The sequence below is a fragment of the Pyxicephalus adspersus genome, chromosome 2 (genome assembly GCF_032062135.1).
Source record: "Pyxicephalus adspersus chromosome 2, UCB_Pads_2.0, whole genome shotgun sequence".
Lineage (NCBI taxonomy): Eukaryota > Metazoa > Chordata > Amphibia > Anura > Pyxicephalidae > Pyxicephalus > Pyxicephalus adspersus.
Window position 1 is genome coordinate 42,045,160 of NC_092859.1, and position 18,746 is coordinate 42,063,905.

At 38.5% G+C, this 18,746-nt stretch overlaps 1 protein-coding gene across 2 annotated transcripts in view; it reads left to right on the plus strand.

The window, feature by feature from the left end:
- Nucleotides 1–3,856: 3,856 nt before the first annotated feature.
- The window catches only part of TBC1D9B (TBC1 domain family member 9B), a 40,830-nt gene continuing 25,940 nt past the window's right edge, over nt 3,857–18,746 (plus strand). For both annotated transcript variants that reach the window (XM_072400581.1, XM_072400582.1), the window contains exons 1-5: nt 3,857–4,149; nt 8,497–8,607; nt 11,174–11,292; nt 14,347–14,575; nt 15,080–15,338. In XM_072400581.1, the coding sequence (XP_072256682.1) occupies nt 4,032–4,149; nt 8,497–8,607; nt 11,174–11,292; nt 14,347–14,575; nt 15,080–15,338 (836 nt within the window). In that variant the 5' untranslated portion in view covers nt 3,857–4,031. The remainder of the gene's footprint in view (nt 4,150–8,496; nt 8,608–11,173; nt 11,293–14,346; nt 14,576–15,079; nt 15,339–18,746) is intronic.

The window sequence follows — 18,746 nt, forward strand, 5'->3', positions numbered from 1 at the left end:
CGGCTGTCTCTGAAAAAAGTGTATTATCTCTTGTACATGTTCTACGTTACAATCCTCCTCTCTGGTATTCCACTAACCTGACTCTCTCCTCTACAATCTATTATAAATGCTACAGCCAGACTCATCCCTCCTTCCCTCCGCTCCTCTTCTGCAGAATCTCTTTATAGTTCTCTTCATTGCTTCCATTTCACCTTAGTATAAAATTCAAGCTCCTGCACTTTGCCTTCAAATCCCTCCACAGTTCTTGTCCCAGTTACCTTTCTGACCCGGTAAAAAAAATACTCCCTCTGCCGCTCTCTTTGCTCCTTCAACGATCTACTACTTACTTCCTCACTAAAAACCTCATCACACGCACAGATACAAGACTTTTCTAGAGCTGCCCAATTCTCTGGAATGGTCTTCCTTGTCCTATTCGGCTTGCTCCTACTTTCTCCAGATTAAAAAGAGCTCTCAATACCCAACTTTTTAAACTTGCCTACCCATCTTCTTCTGTCTCCTAAACCCTCACTTCTTCTCACCATTACATATCTCCCCTCCTATTGTGTGATACTTCCTCCTCTCCTTAGATTGTAAGCTCTTTGGGGCAGGGTCCTCTCTTCCTGTGTCACTGTCTGTATTTGCCTGTCATTTGCAACCCCTATTTAATGTACAGTGCTGCATAATACGTTGGTGCTTTATAAATACTGTTTATTATTATTATCTATACTGCCTAAATGTAAAACCAATGTCTATTTAGGTTCAAAAAGATTATCACCAATTCATACCAAACTGAAAATTGAACACCGCAATATAATGATTATGACACACAATCTTTTTATATTATTTATGAACATTTTTTTTGTTATAAAGACATTGGTTTTATATTAGCAGCGTATTGATAATATATATTATGCAGGTTTTTATCACAACGTATGTACATGCTGTTTTTATTTGGTATCTGTTTCTTTAGCACATAAAAAAAATGTAGTATCCCTGGAAAATGCAATGGATGGATGGATATGGTTTACATAAAACAGGTTGCAATCTGGAAAGTTAAGGAGGTGGCATTTGAACATGGTTGTAACTTGTTATGACTTACGGTAATGACATTGTGATGCTGTGTGTGTGTGCGTGTGTATATATAAATATATATATATATATATTATACCAATATCATGGAATATACTGTATATTATATCTTGCCTATACAATTGGTTAGAGTCATTTGTGGACATCATGGTGCCCATGGCACACCTAAATGATGATGGCCTTTTATATACGTTCTGCTATGTTTGGTGTTGTGCAAACATAATAATAAAACTACTGCTAGAACACATTGCTTCCTCTAATATCACTGTACTAAGCACTTGTCCATGACCATCATATGAAATAACCCTGAGCCTAATATGTGGTTTTGTTTTGTTTCACTGTTTTGTTTTATGTGGTGCACTATATATGCTTTTGATGTTTTCAGAAAGCAAGTGTTTGCATGTTTCGTAGGTTGCTAAATACAATGCAATATTTATACTTATTGGGTTCTTTTTATAAAACAGGGAATTTGAGATTCCCTTATGCATTCCCTTGTGGGAATCTTCCAGGAACATGTGTTTCAATGGCGGTAAATGACCACCTGGAAATGTTTGAGGGAATTCCAGATTCCCTAGTTTATAAATAGAGACCATTGTGTTTTGTTTTTAAGAACATCTATTTTTTTTCTATTCTGTATAGGCAGCCTGCCCAGCAGAAGTAATTATATGGTGCTCTTTGCATAATGTGAACCAGTGCTATTTATAGATTCCCATAATAAACTGTAAAAAAAAACAGATCTGAACAGAACAGAAATGTTTGTGATTGTTTCTAGTGACATATGAATGAACCAGTGCTGTACACACACTGCTAATTCTGTACTAAAGATAGGTGAGGGGGAAGGATGAGTAAACTGCACACCAATGTGCTCTCCACCATTGAAATGCACAGCTGTCATTCCTGATTGATCATTTATTGATTCACGAGGATCGATCAATAAATGTCATCAAAGGAATGCCAGATTTTAGCCAAAGATGAACACAAGCGTTTGTCTTGGGGAAGAATTGTTTGACGTGTGTACACAGCCTAGGGTAAAGTGAGAGGTTCACCTAGAAAATACCGCGTCAGAGGGGCAAAGTTGGCTGGGTGGTGGATGGTTATGTGCGCCTGAAAATTTACAACATATTTGGTCTGTCAGTGGTGACGCAGGGTACAGATACTCTATTCTCTTTTTAAACCACCACAGGGACGCACTAGATGGAAAATATGCTAATAAATGCTACAATAAATGGAAAATATGCTAATCAGTCATTATAAAGTAAGTGCATAGTGGAAGCCTTCCCATAGCACAGCTATGTCATCCAGGCCTTTTGAGAGAGGGCTGAGAGACTTTTGGTTGACAGAAGTCTGATATACTGTAAATGCAATGTTATATCTTTATTTGAAGTTGCAATGTAGGGTGAGAGAATGCTAAAAGAACGTGCATGCATCCAGCATATGCAATCTTACACAAAAGATATATATATATATATATATATATATATATATATATATATATTTATATATTATATTATATAATCCAATGAGATAGGCAATAAACATTTGCATGAGTACCTGTAAGTATTTATTAATTACCTAGACCTTAGTAGAAATCATCACAGAACAATATGGAGCTTATATCCCTTTAATATGACTGCACAGGTTTTCATCATAAGTGGAAACTTTCCAAAGTTGATGAGACTGCAGTTGGGTAAAAGGTCCAAAAGTGGAATGCAGAGAGTGTTGTGCTGAAATGTGTGGATTGATAGTGAGGACTTGCAATCCTTTGTACTTCAACTCTCTCTCTCTGCTTTATTTAGCCTTACAATATGGATTTCTCCAACTCTTTGTGCCCATTCCTGACCCCATGCCAGCACTCAGCGGCCCAACATGCTGCTCAATGCCAACTATTTGTACTCTATTGTGCTCTCAACCTCAGCCCTCTGCGACCTCTCCATGTTTATGTATTTTTCTTTCAGATGTAGCAAGCATTCAGCATGTAACAGTGCCAATGCTTCTGGTTGTCTGGTGGCACTGGGGCAATGTTTTGCACTTTCATTCATGCCAGTGAAGAGATATTAGGAGCTACAGGAGGAAAGAGATGACAATACGCACATTCTCTGGACTCTCTTCTCTATACCAGTGCCTGTTATCTAATAGGAATCAGACATCTCCTGCAAGTTTATTAATGGGTAAGGATGAGAGAATTCTGGTGGCCCACTGCAAAACTCTGCTAGCCCAAATCAATGTTCAGCTACGTCCCCATGTATAAGCAACAATGAATGGGCTGGCAGTACATTTCAGAACATTATAAACCTGCCGCTGCACAATCACACCGCAGTGCACAATATATGGTAAATGTGTGTTCGCTGCATTTTACATGTATTAAGGTTTTTATTTTATTTTTATTTATTCTGAAAATACAGGTCACAACTTTTCTTACCATTGCAGCCTAACACATGGGGTGTTAATGCTCCCAAAACAGGAGTCTGCTTTTATTGTTCTTACTTATAGAAGGAAATAATGACACCTCTGTAGTGTTTGTGGAGTGTGACAGGAAATAGTTGAACTATGACTTTCATTTTTTTAGGAATTTCAGAATGGAAAGCATAGCCGGGAGCTGGAGTGCTGTGCATTAGAGTCCTGTTTCATATTCGCCCTAGGCCCCATTTTGTGTAACTCCTTCCCTATTCCCATTCCACGCCCCTGTGACGGAGGAGGAACAAGGTATCGGCCTTCCATGAATAATTATCACTTCTGGCCAAAAACAAAACATTGCATGAAACATAAACTGCAACACGGCCTGTACTTCCTCCGTCTGGCCAGAAGAGGGCTGTACGGATCGGCGGACTCCCAGGCCTGAGCTCCGGACCTTATAGGGAGTGAGGGGCGGCCGGCGTACAGCACCGATCATCGGCTCACGGACAGCGCTCTCCCCCGGTTACTGAGGACCGGGCCGCTACTTCCCCGGGGCACCGCTGCTCAGGATGTGGCTGAACCCAGAGGAGGTGCTGCTGGCCAATGCGTTATGGGTGACGGAGCGAGCCAACCCGTTCTTCATCCTGCAGAGGCGGAGGGGACACGGCAAAGGCGGAGGGCTGACAGGTGATGGGGGAGGGGAGACTGTGCTAAACTTATATACAATGTATTATATACAATTTATTATTTACAATGTGAGGGCAGAGTGTACACAGGCCTGTGCTATACCGGGGGATCACTATCCTCTGTCCTTTAGATCCAGCCCGGGTCACCCCAAAATAAACTGACATATGGCTGCCCCGACACTCACTACCCCCCCTGCTGGCTGGGGTATGACTGCTCTGCAGAGTGCGTGATGGTATAGGGGAGCACCATAACCTCAGCGGCAATTCATTATTATTATTATTATTATTATGCATGATGATGATTATTATCATTATGATGCATGATAATTGTTATTATTGCTATTATGCATGATGAATATTATTATTTATATTATTATGCATGATGATAATTATTATGTTGCATTATTTTTATTATTATGATGAATTATTATGATTATTATTAATTATTATGTTGCATGATTATTATTATTAAAGTAAATATTTTGCTTCTACTTTTGAATTGTGTATAGAGCAGGGAAGGGATGCCCTGTATATATTTCCCTGTTGTTGGGGAAGAAATCTGATGTGAGATGAATTTCACTTTTATACAATTGTCCCTAAGCCAGCCATTGTGGGGTTTTTGATCAGCTTTTGTCAAAAACTTTGATTCTCTTTCTGAGTGTTTTGGGAGTGTCTGGCCATTATAGAATTGGTAATACGTGGCTAGCATGGGGGTGTCCATGACTGACAGCCTGGTATCTATGTGTGTAGGCCACGTCTCTATTCTCCATCTAGAAAGCCGTTCTCATTCAGACTTTCAGTCTAAAACCCCATGGTGGTGATCCGGGGGCACTTGGGAGCAGGAAAGCCCTCCTCAGGTCAGTGTGTTTGTATACACTTCTCCTGGTTGTACAACTCTTCCTCCATGGGGGACATGTAATCAGAAACAATGTCTTGGCTTGGGTTGAATGGGAGCAGATGGGAACATAGTTGGCATGTGATATGCCCCCGTTACTTGCATAAATCCCCTGACAAATCTCATATCGGTTACAAGGTCTGCTATGGCTAAAGGTTGAATAGCAAGTGAAAATATGGGCGCTTCTATTTGGGGAAATAATTGGGTTTGAGGTGGCAGATTGGAGTAGAGGTTTGCACTGGTCTCCTGTTCAGCTGTTTGATAAATGTCGGAGGTTGTCATGCACCCACTGAGGGGGGATCTTGGCATTAGTAGGGGCGTGATGTCCTTGCTGTCATTCTTACTACTTGGTAAGTCTCTTACCCATTGCTTCTCACCTTTTAAACATTGGGAACCCCATGAGATAAGTTTCAAGTCTTCTAGGAGCCCCTACTATAATTATTATATCCACAGCTCACAGTACATTAGCCTGGTAGGCAGTAGGAAGAATCCCTCCTTCATTTCTGGCCAATGGGAAGAATGTCGCCCATATAAATGGTCAAAATGATCCTTGGTGTCTATCAAACTGACCTGAGAAGCACAAACTGCTCATTGCACAAGGAACCGCTAGCAACCCCTAGAGGAACCTTGGAGAGGAAACATTGCTCTCACCTGAAACAAGCATATTGTTTTTTCCAGTGACTTGGCAAGGTCCTGTCATGTAGTGAAGGAGAGGTGACAAAAGGCGGCCCTGTAACATGCATCTTCCATAACACATCCACAGTGGCCACTGACATTTTGGTAACCTGGCAAGCAAATATTAAGAGTTATACAGTAGAGATTGTTATTAGTGTAATTAGTAACACTATTCCTGACCACGTTTGGTGGTTTGTCATTATACTTGTACCTTCCCGTGTTATTCTTTGTCATCATAAACAGCCTATAAAAATAAACAAAGCAATTATTTATCTTCTTTTCCATTTATTTGGTTTATAAGCTAGTAGAGTGAGGGCTGTGTATCTGTTACTTTTCACATATAGGGCTGGGTGACTCTGCATTGGAAGAACGATCCCTTCTTACCCCTATTTGCCTTTCCTTTGCACCCTGGCCCCTGCGTCACCTTTAACCTCCCTGGTGGTGTGAATAATAGATATTTTATAAAAAAGTGGTACATTTAAAAATACTTATTATTTGAACTTTCCTGCACAGTCCTGCCCCCCAGCCTCGGGCTCACACGCAGATTCACGGTTGGCATCTGCGTCCCCAATGTTCACATGCCGGGGACGCAGATGCCGACCATCGCCAGGCTACACGGTTGCTGGGTGGGCTTTGCCAAGGGAAGAAGATGCCGGGTATGGCTGGAGGACACCACTGGAGGATGCTGCAGGCACCGCTTACCAGGTAAGCTTTTTAAACTCCCTGGCAATTCCACCCTGAGTGTGGCTCGGGGTTACCGCTTTTGGTACCGAAAATTTACCCGAGCCACACAAAGGATTATCTCCAGGGCAGCACGGTGGCTCAGGGGTTAGCACTCCTGCCTTTGTAGCGCTAGGTCCTAGGTTCGATCCCCAGCCAGGACATTATCTGCATGGAGTTTGCAGGTTCTCCCCGTGTCTGCGTGGGTTTCCTCCCACATCCCAAAAACATGCAGTTAGGTTAATTGGCTTCTCCCTAACAATTGACCTTAGACTACATTAATCACATATGACTATGGTAGGGACATTAGATTGTGAGCTCCTTTGAGGGACAGTTAGTGACACAACTATGGACTTTGTACAGCGCTGCATAATATGATGGTGCTATATAAATACTGTATAATAATAATAATAAATAACCGGTGCTTCCAGGTATGAACGAGTTTGTAGCCTCTTCCAGGATATCGAACTCCAGTCTGATCTCCAGGTCTGAACACTCAAAGTGAGGGAAAAGTCTTAAACCCCGTGTATGCTACAACACCTTACACAGCATTTGGGGACTCCCTAGTGGTAGTGTAATCATTGATATGGCACATAATTACAAGTGCTAACTTTTTCATTTTCCCTGGAAACAAAAGCAATGTGTGGCTTTATAAAAAAAAAAAAAAAAAGTTCTTTTTATAATGGTAGTAAAAGATGACTTTAGTGAAGGGATGTTGAAATGTGTACAGGCAGTTGTCATAGGGAAATGACTCACTATAGATGTGAATATCATTGTCTATAATAAGACTAGCATTATATACACACATGAGGCTCCATCCCCGGGGGAAAAACTCTGCTCATAAAGTGTCCATAAAATATAACATCCTAATAACCTAGCGATTTTTGTCCGATATATGTATACGTACCTGCATGTTGTGTGTACTGTAGGGAGACTTTCCTCCACTTTCTGTCCTGGGGATACAACCGTGAGAAGCATGTATGATAAATGTCCTTGTTGGAGACTTGTCATCATAATTATTGCCCTCAATTTACCCTTATCCTGGTGCACTGGGAATACTGACAGTAAATATTACAGTCCTAATCCTTGGGCAGCCTGATGGCTCAGAGCTAGCACTCTTGCCTTTCCAGGTTCGAATCTCGGGCAAGGACATTATCTGCATGGAGTTTGCAGGTTCTCTCCGGGTCTGTGTGGTTTTCTTCCGGGTACTCCGGTTTCCTCCCACATCCCAAAAACATGGGCTAATTGGTTTCCCCCCCAAAAAATTGACCTTAGACTGTATAAATATGACTATGATAGGGACATTAGATTGTGAGCTCCTTTGAGGGACAGTTAGTGACATGACTATAGACTTGTACAGCGCTGTGTAATATGATGGCGCTATATAAATACTGTGTGTGTAATAATAATAAACCTTCCTTTTTTATCCAAAAAAATAGTCTTGTGCATACGTTTTTAAACCTTTGCTTGTGTTTTAAAATTACATTATAATTGCATAAATTATGAATAAATACAATTAATGACCAGAGTTACTTGCTTTCTGAAGATTCTCTGCACTTGGTCATGTGATCTGTCACGCGGGGCAGCGTCATTGTGATGGATTTTAATTCTGCGTTACGATCCTGTTACTATGTATTGGATGCATTAGGGTAGGGAAAACTTGCACAGTAAAAGTAAGGAGGCTACAACTGTAGTTCTTACCATTCTAAAATTAAAAGCTGTACTGCTAATCCAGTGGATTCAGTGTCTAAATAAATAAATATATATATATATATATATATATATATATATATATATTGTGTTTATACATATACATCTTTGCACTGTTGCTGAACTTCATAGTACATGTTTTTGTTTTGATGTAGATCTGCTTAAAGCCAGAACAACTGAAATGTGTGTTTTGAATGAGGAATTAGGACCTTTGTTGTCACAACAGCTAGAAATCTTGACTAGTCACATGGCAGACAAATACAGGCAGTCTCATGACATGCACAGCCAACTTCTGTCTTGAAACCATGTTGCATATATATTAACTCTGTGCTTACTGTCTTTTCATAGGGCTGCTGGTGGGCACGCTGGACGTTGTACTGGACTCAAGTGCTCGTGTGGCCCCATACCGGATCCTCCACCAGACCCAGGAATCTCAGATTTATTGGACTGTGGCCTGTGGTGGGTGCTGAGAGAATTCATATTCACAAGTCTAAGTTTAGAATATAATTTTGTGTGAAAGAGAGATTCTACATTCATTTTACATGATATTTTAAAGTAAAACATATTCTGTAAATGATGAGAATGTAGCTACCATTCATGACCAAATATTTTAAAGTGTGTGGGCAAGTAAGTTAAAGTACATGTGTAGCCCTTCTTTTTACTTTAGGATAGGGCAGGAAAGGGTTGAAACTCCCGTCTGATTATTTTTTTTTTTTGTGTGTGTGAGAATTATCAGGAAGTGAGAGGAAGAATTTTTTTTTATGTGTGGAGTATTTTCTACTTAAACTGTAGTCATCTAAATTAATAGATCTATCCATATTGAACTCCCTATCATGTATACAAAGTATAAAGAAACATGCCTTTTGCACAACACACCGTGCAGTTGTATTATTTTTTGTTTCTAAATTAAAAGTCCATTAATGCAAATTACATCACCAATAATAATAAAATACAGTAACATAAATAGAAATCTGTAGTAGGAATGCAACGTTAGAGAATGGAGAGGAAAAGATGGGAATATTGGTAGGGAGATTTTGCTGCTGAAAGCCTCTAGAGATATGAGAACATGGTGAGTGATTCACCCCAGTGAAAGCAGAACAATCTGTCTTCATGTTTTCCTCTGCCCAGGAGGAAAGGAGGAGTTCTGTGAATTGCATTATAGATCTCATTGTCCCTTTTTAAATTGTATTTATTTATTTGTTTACTGGTTGAGCCTGATTGTAACCTTTTCTTCAGAGTTTAACAGTTTATAAACCTCTTTCTATATATAGCTTGTAGTTATATATCTATAAGGGACATACATATGCATGTTTCTTACTGATCCTGCAAATCTATAGGAACAGAGTAACAGTATTAGACTCTACAGTTTCTGTTTAAAATATCCACAGTGCTTATTAGTGGACAAAGGTCAGAATACCTAAGACACACAAAAAAATTGTGTCTTCAGCAGGATAGAGATTTCTTGTGAAAACATGATTTAGTAATGCTGAGATGTGCACAAGTTACTGCTGTAAAGTGTAAATCATTTCAGTCTGATCAGTCAATTTCAAAACAAACCAAAGTCAGCAGGCTACATATATTAGCATTAGTAAAGGGATGATCTTATTTCTAATATTTTGAGAACTGCCATCACTCAGATTTGGAAATAATTTCTTTGTCTTTGGAAATGACTAATGAGTTAATCACTTTGCTGCCACATAAAAATATTTAAATGGTTCTTCAGTGTGAATAAGAATGTCTTTGCTCCTACTGGATTGCCACTGTAGTGCCCTAACAATTACTCTTCATAGTACCATTAGCTGGTAAATCAAATCTAAATCTGGATGTATGTGCAAGAAAGAAGGAGGGCTCTTTGAAGGTGCTATATGGTTGGAATGATCCAGGGGGTATATTGGATTTGGAAATAATAATTTGTTACAGCATGAAATCTTTTATTCAAACATATTCATCAATTGCAGCATAGGACATATACACCTAGAAGGATATAAATATATGCGTTTATAAAAGTAGTTGGGATATTATCACTGTGTTGCCGCATATACTGTGTACATCTATGGGAGGGACCCAACATCTGTAACCGCTACACACTGCCTGCAGAGAGCTACAGGAAGAGAACAGATAACAATAAAAAAAAAATACCAACGCTCAAGGAAAAGGAGAAGCACTCAAATACAAATCTTTTTGTATAGGGACAATATTTGCTTATTCCAAACTTTAGCTTTCCAAATTAATAAATAGTTAAAGTATAAGCTGGCATTTTTATGAAAAATACCCCTATACTGAAAAAATATTCATTAGTAGGACATCTAAAATACTGAATATGCTTCCTCGTTGTGCAGACAAACTACTCCGCCCACTGTACAACAATGGGTGACCAGGCAGAACGATATACAATATATGGAGAAGCTTGTGAGATCAGGGGATCAGTCCTCACGCAGACCAATACGTACCTGGTTTTATTGGGATGACTTCAAGGCCACTGCAGATTATTTGCGGTTACTCTGCCTACCAGCATGAGATTATGGCGCTTCCACCATTTGTCCACCCTCCCCTTCTTTCTTTCTCCCCCTCTTTTTTCTTTACTTAATATAAAATCAGCGACCACTAAAACCTGATAGAAGATCGCTTAATTCCTATAGCAGAAGTACTATTGTGTATTTTTTTTTTTTTACCATTATTACCCACAATGTGGCATACTGTATGTTGTTTCTATGTCATTTTAGCTATGTATGCTCTTACAAAACTGTATGCCCCTTCATGTTAATGTTTCATATTGTCTTCTACATATGACAAATTGAGTTTTGTATATGTCTGTTTTTATAGGTTGCTAATAAAAAAAATACTGAATATGCTTAAAACTTTTCTGTTGCATTTTGTTACTATCATTATCACAGTGTGTTGATATCTATTTAAATATAAAGTGAATACCTGTGCAGTCCATGGGGACCTTACAGGATGTTCAGAGCTTATAAAAGATGATAACTGGATGATATTTCAGTGGGTTCTAACATATGTCTTTTTCCAGGATCATCACGAAAAGAGATTACTGAACACTGGGAATGGCTGGAAAATAATTTACTTCAAACTCTTTCCATCTTTGAAAATGAAGATGACATAACTACCTTTGTCAAAGGGAAAATTCACGTAAGGCTCCTACTCTTTCTTGTTGGCCTGGACACAACATTCAATAATCATGACACACATTTAAACCTATGTGTTTTCATGCTTTTCTATTCAGCTCATTGGAAAACAATTATGTGAATCCAGTCTCACCATATCTCTCAAATAATGCAGCACCCAAAAGCTTCAAGTGTTCAGGAAAAATATAGGGACTATAACTGGGAGATCTCAATTAATAAGGGTATGGATGACCTGTCATCTGTAACTGGAATATCTTCTTCCACTGGACCAACTAAAAAAAAGAGTTTAGGCTCCTTACTGCCACCTTTTTGTTTAGAAGTTGTTATATCTTCGTATGTTCCACAGCACTAACAATATCCATAGCTGTAAAGTATGAAACGTGAAATCTGTTCTAAATTCTAGATGGCATTTGTTAAAGTAGATTACAGAAACCATTACATTATTTTACTGTTCACATTCTCCAGCTACAGCAGGTTTATTAGTGGACATACATTTCTTCAGATTGTAGTTTGAGGACAAAGTTGTATGATGTAGTAACGGAGCATTCATAAAAATATAAGCTTTTTTTTTTTTTTTTATAACCACAGTTTACTGCATATGCTAAAAAATACTTGTAAATGTTGTAATTTTATGAGCTAGGCAACAGAGAGCAAGGGACAATGTAACATCATAAAAATGGCTTATCTGTGTCATATGAGCTTAAAGGGAGGTAAGATATTGCAAATTGTGGTTGGGAACACTTTTGTCTCTCCTTCACAGGATCTTTACACAGATTATAAATCCAACTGCTAAAAATGAGGAACCCACACAAAACGCATAACTTGTAACGAGCTAAAAAGAAGTGATACAACATAAGCATGGAATTGTATAAACTATAATACCATGATTAAAGTGTATGGCAACACAAAAAAATGTGATTGGATAGATTGGGGAAAGCTCCTTTTTATTGCTATCCAGGGGCTTGACTAGAGAGATTTTCTTTCACTAAAATTAACATTACCAAGGCATAAAAACCTGAACACAAAAACGTGATTACATGAACAGTATTGCACAGTTTTTTTTTCTCCATTCTCACTAAAAAGCCCCTGCTCTGAATTTGTCTTGGTAAATATCTAAATATCTGTTGTCAGTTGGACAAAATCCACTATAACAGCGGTTGCCAACCAGTAGTCCGAGGCTCTGGCTGGTGCACCCCCCAGCAAAGTTTCCTGTACAGATTGTTTCTTCCCCTTTTGAGTGACACACGGCTCCCCACGCATGCGCATCGGGCTTGCATTTATTGGTCCCTAGCTTCGAAAGGTTGACAACCACTGCACTATAGAATGGATGTTAAGCTCTATAAGCACTAAATGATAATCACTAAAAACAATTGTTATGATTTTTTATTATTTATTTATTTTTTTAGCAAGAGTAGAACCAAAGAACATTGTACAGACGCCACTGTTCTACAGAGAGGGGGAGGAGGAGGAGGAGGAGGAAATGACCAAATAGAAAAATTAGCAGCCATTTAGTGAATGGTTGTTTAGTGATCTGGTATGGCAGATCGCTAAATGATGCCAGCAGACAGCTGTACTAAGGCTAGATTTCCACACAGGAAGATCACAAAAGATCATCTCAGGTTGACAAGCTTAACTGTGAGAATGACATGGTGTCTGAAACCAGCAGAAAAAACCAAGGGTGATAATAAATGTTATTAATAAACACACATTTCTGATTTCTGACTGTAAAAAAAATTGTCATCTGAATGGGTGGACAGCACAGAATGTTTGGTGCCTCAGCATGAAACTGATAAAAAGGCTGTTTTGTGGTAAAAACTGCTCTTGTGCATTTCCGCCTCAAAATAGAGTGAGGGGGAGTATGGGGTAGCCGCATCTCTCAGTTGTAGTCCCTGGGGACTTGTGGTTTACCAGTGAATCATCGAAAAACCATTTAATAGTTTGTCTTTTATATAATATATGTGTTTTGCCTTTATACTGATATAATTACACAACAAAAAAAATACATCATACCTTTATTCTTTGGGAACTTTCAACATATCAAAGGTCAAACATGCGTTTCCAATTTATGGAGCTGGTACTTCCAGATGGGTTATTTCTTAACACACTAATGGGTTGTACCTTAATCCTTTTTAAATTAGTGTTGACATTCTCCTTGATGAAAAACCCTAACCCTATGGATGTTTGTTTTGTTTTTTTAGGGCTTATGTAGGGTTAAATGATTAATCATCTTAAAGTGGAACTAAACTAAAAAATAAAAAAAAACTTGCTCACCTTTACCTCCCCAGATCCCTCCGGAGCTTTTTTGGATTGGGTCTACGCTAGAAGCAGTTTCTTGCTGTAAATGGGGGGGGGAAGCGTGAGATAAACCAGGAGCATCCAGAAGCCTCCTGGGATACCCACGTCATGCATCCCAGGAGGCTTCTGGCTGCTCCTGGTTTTTCTTCAATGGGGAAAAAAAATGCTGATTTCACGCATTGAGATCAGAACTTTTCTGCGCTCCCAATCTGTCTTTATCACCACAGCGATAAGGAGGGAGGAGGAGGGACTTCACCCTAAAAATGAAAATGTTCAGGGATGGAAATTAGCATCTAGACCCTAGAACTGCTCGCCCATTCCCCGCATACAGCAGCTGGGAACAATGTAACCCCTGCGCATGTGCAGGAGTTAGTCTTCAGTCACTGAATGGCTACTGATGTATCAGTCTGCTAGCTTCATAGAACACAGCATTGACAGGATCCTGGATCTCCCATTCATGCAGGGCACAAGCACACAGGTGAGCCTGTGACATATTCGGCAAGTGTGCTGTGCATATATTGCAGAATTATGGAACATTGAAAATATTCCTGAATTGCAGTGACATCTCCCATATTTGATTTCCTGCCTGGAGTAACACTGTTAATACTAATTTATCTGGTAGCATTCTGCTAACAAAGGCTTTTTAGAACTGTTTGCACCTTTTTTAATTAAGTAGAGAGCCTATAGCTATTTAAAGCAATGCATCTTGTCATATGGATAATATAAATATAATATTCTGTAAATACTTTGTTTTGCTTTGTAGGGCATAATAGCTGAAGAGAACAAGAGCCTGCTTCCCAAGGATGAAGAAGACCCAGGCAAGTTCAAGGAGGCAGAGCTAAAAATGAGGAAGCAGTTTGGTATGCCGGAGGTGGAGAAGCTGGTGAATTATTATTCCTGCAGTTACTGGAAGGGACGTGTCCCCAGGCAAGGCTGGCTGTACCTGACTGTCAATCACCTCTGCTTTTATTCATTTTTACTTGGAAAAGAAGGTAAGTAAATGCTTCTTTATTTCTGCATTGTAGATAGATCCATGTGAAGATAATAACTTGCCTAATTTTCAACTTGAATGCTGTACTTGCTTGAATTGCTGTACATGTATGTGTTCTTCCATATTTAAATATTCAAAATTACTTTTGGCCCTTTACTTTTCCTCACCCTGCCATTCATCTTGTCCACCCAGCAGCCTTTCTAGCCAAACTGCCTTTGGATGCTTGTTATTCTTCTGAATGTTCCCAGATCTGGAAATGTAGAATTGCTAGCAAGTATGTTTCTCTGTTCCTCTACCAACTGCTTTCTGTCAAGCTACAGAAATCTGCATCCGAAATAGGTTCCATGAAATAAGTCTGGGTGCAAGGACTGTGTAAAACTAGGTACCTGGGATAGACTTTCTAAACTTTGGCAAGGTCATTATGGGTATTTTTCGTAGGCCACTATTGTACTTTTACAGTTTTATTTTATAATATATTTTAATAAAATGTTTCTCCTGTTATTAGTAACCTTGGTCATCCAATGGCTTGATGTGACTCAGCTTGAGAAGAATGCAACACTGCTTTTCCCAGAATGCATCAAAGTCAACACACGTGACAATGAGTACTTTTTCTCCATGTTCCTTAACATCAGTGAGACCTTCAAGCTTATGGAACAGCTAGCCAATATTGCTATGAGACAACTCCTGGACAATGAAGGCTTCCTAGAAGACCGGAACCTGCCAAAACCTACTCGCCCACTTAAAAACATCTCTGCTCTGAAAAGGTATGAAAAAGTCAAACAAAACAATATTTATGGGTATAAAAAGTTGATCTTTCCACAAGCAAGTCAAATTTCTTCATTGCATTAATCTTTGCAATACACCAGATCAAAGGAATGAATTCACTAGGTAAACATTATATCTCCTTTAATTTACTCTAAGTACTCCTTATTCATGTTGGATGCCTGCAGACCAGGGAATTAGGAGGGTGCTAATCCCCACCCACTGTCGGTATTCCTGAGTGTGGCTCGGGGTGAATTTTATGTACCAAAAGTGGTAACCCCGAGCCACACTCGGGGTAGCATAAAAAAAACCTACCTGCTTCCCACGATCCAGCGCCGTCCTCTAGCGAACTCGGCTGGTTTCTGCATTACATTCTCGGCTTGATCGATGTGATGTGTTAAGCGTAGGTAGGCTGGGGAGGCGTGGCTTAGCAGGAAATTTAAAAGCAATATACATTGTAATCTGCTATTAAAACACTGATTACAGTGATAAAGTTATAAGAAATAAATCCAAATAATAAATCCAAAAGTTTATCATTATTATTGTACCCTTGTTTGGACAAAATTAAAAAAATTAACTTTTTAATAAAATTAATAAATTCATTATTTTTTATAATATTTATAATTATTTATTATATTTTAATTTATGATTTGTGTTTCAAATTTATACTCGGGAGTTATTCCCAAGAACTTCTTTGCCTAAAATTTTAAACAATAAATTTCCACGCAAAACAATGTACCACTTTTGACAAAAAAATACTCATATAATTAGCCCGCCAAGGAGGTTAACAAGTTTTGTAAAAATTAAGGTTCCAGGTCTTCATAAATGACTACACTACATTCAAAAATTTTGTAAACCTTATATAGTAAACCTAATCTAGCTAACCTGTGAGTTGTCCCACTTTGCCTCCTAAAGGGCATTGCAATTTTCTATCGGTGCTTCCTGTTTTTGTATTACCAGCCTTGCCCATGTGTCATGTAAGAGAGAATATCCCACAAGCCCTGCATTGCAAAGCAAAAAGGGAACTCATTGAAGATCCTCTCCAGTTTACGTCAGCACTGCATTCAGGGCTTCAATCTCCAGCATCTCTACAGATGCCGGAAAACTGCCTGGGCTGTGCAACCTTGTTATGTTTTAGTAAAAATGGGGAAACAATAGACAATATTAGTTGACAGCAGGAAGCAGTTCTGTATGTTCTTTTTTCCCCTGTAACAATTTTAAAGGTATGTACATGTGGAAGTTTGGTTCCACTTTAATTTTGAAATTACTGTTTAAAAAGGGAGTAGAGTTGCAGTCCACTCTTCAATACCAAAATGACCCACAAATTTTAAATTTGGGAATAACTGTTAAAATAATTGCAGAATTAATTTTGTGAATTATATTTTTTATTTAGTTTAAACCACCTTAATCTGTACTAACTGTAAATACAGTTATCTGTTTGCCCCCCAATGTGAATGAAAAAAACTCTCTCTGGTCTCTCCTACCTGGATTGTCTGTATGGATAAATATAATCATAATTTAAATTCATTTGTATTAATGGTTTAATAGATGTATATCATCCCAGGCTCATTTGCACACGTGAGACATTCTGTTCTCATCACAAATGATACTGGTAGTTTACCAGATTATCAGTGGCACAGTAGGTAAGACAGGTAAATCTACAGCTGGCTGCCTGTCAAATAGGTGTTCCACAATGAGCTTTTGGTAATATTTGCATGTTAATAGACATTTACATATTTCCGAAACTCATGAACCTTGATCAATAAAAAAGCATTTAGGCTCATTCAAGTGAATTTTTTTCTGTTTTTGCTTGTCAGTGACTTGTCTAAAATAAGACAGATAATACTGAATGGTGGGGTTTTTCATTGTTTTACAGCTGCTGTGAAGTGAGGCTGTATGTTCTGTAATTAGGCTAGGTACACATGTGCAATTGTTCTCATCTGATAATCAGCTCAGGGCCATTGTCCAAACGGCCGTCCTGGCGGATCCACGGCCGATGGACGACCGATCATAATGGAAGTGAAGGGAGAGTGCAGCGGGGTGCCACTCCATCGTTCTCCCCCTCCCCTCTTCATAGAGCAGGACGGGGCTGTATGTACAGCGCTCGTTCATGCATCGAGCAGTGGTTAGTCGTTGGAAATGATCATGAAATCATTGGCCTACCCCATTTTTTGATCTGTATAAAAATTAAAAACAAACAAATGCAAATTTTCTGTAAAACAGACATAAAGACAAGATATTTTGTAAAATATTTTTATTTGTGGTAACTTATGTGTATGTTATGTACACATCAGGGCTGTGGAGTCGGTAGATAAATCCTTTGACTCTCTGGTATCTGGTAATCCTTTGACTCAACTCCTTTGAGTTTCTGGTACCCCCGACTCCCACTCTCCAACTCTGACTTCTCTGTATTTATAGGGTTTTTCATTTTATCTTCACACTTTTGCATTTAAACTTCACAAAAAAATTTAGACCCCCTAATTATTCATAAATCAATACATTTATTATAAAATTAAATATAACACAATATTTTTACCATAAAAGTTTTTCTCAAGAAACAATAATAAAAACATATGAAAATGAAAAATTGATGATTTGTCAATTAGTATGTTTTTTTTTACTTAATAAAATTTTAAAATTAAATATCTTTATTTCAAGGATTTATACTAAGTTTTGAGATAACAATATTATTCATCTTTTTTTTTTCAAAGTAATTAGCTTTATATTTAGTGTTGCACTAACCCTTATGGCCAGAGAATTAAGTAATGCAGAACCTGTGGGGATCGGCAGGATGTCGGGGGACGACAACGGAACAAGGCAAGTGGTGTTTTTTAATCTTTTTAGCGACCCAGAGTGTGACTCGGGATTACCGCTAGGGGGTAATGTCCGAAGATTGCGGAATAAGCCTCAGGGAAATGAAGGATATTTTGCCAAATTTGGAATTAATGTATCTATTTCAACAATAATGCAATATTAATTAATAATTCAATAATACACTGATAAATTCCAATGGTCATTAAAAAGAATTTCTTTAATTCCTGCAAGGCGCAATGATTCCCACTCTCTTCAAGAAAGGCTTAGCTATGCTAACAAAATCATTGATCTCATTGCTAAGGAAGATGGAAAAAACATCTACTTTCTTGATGAAATAAGTTTTACCATCTCAATGAGAACCAAAAGGGGAAGATCTCCTATTGGGCAAGGGGCGGTGCATGTTGTGGCTGGAGTGCGTTCCAGAAATTATTCAATTTGTTGTGTGAGGAATAAAAATGGGACCCTCCACTTTAACTCACAAGCACAAGCATTTATTCAAGAAGCATTCCTCAATTTTATTGAAGAGGTTTTGAATGTTTTTATTGAAAAGAGTGTTCAGCATGCCATCCTAATTATGGATAATGTCCCCTTTCATA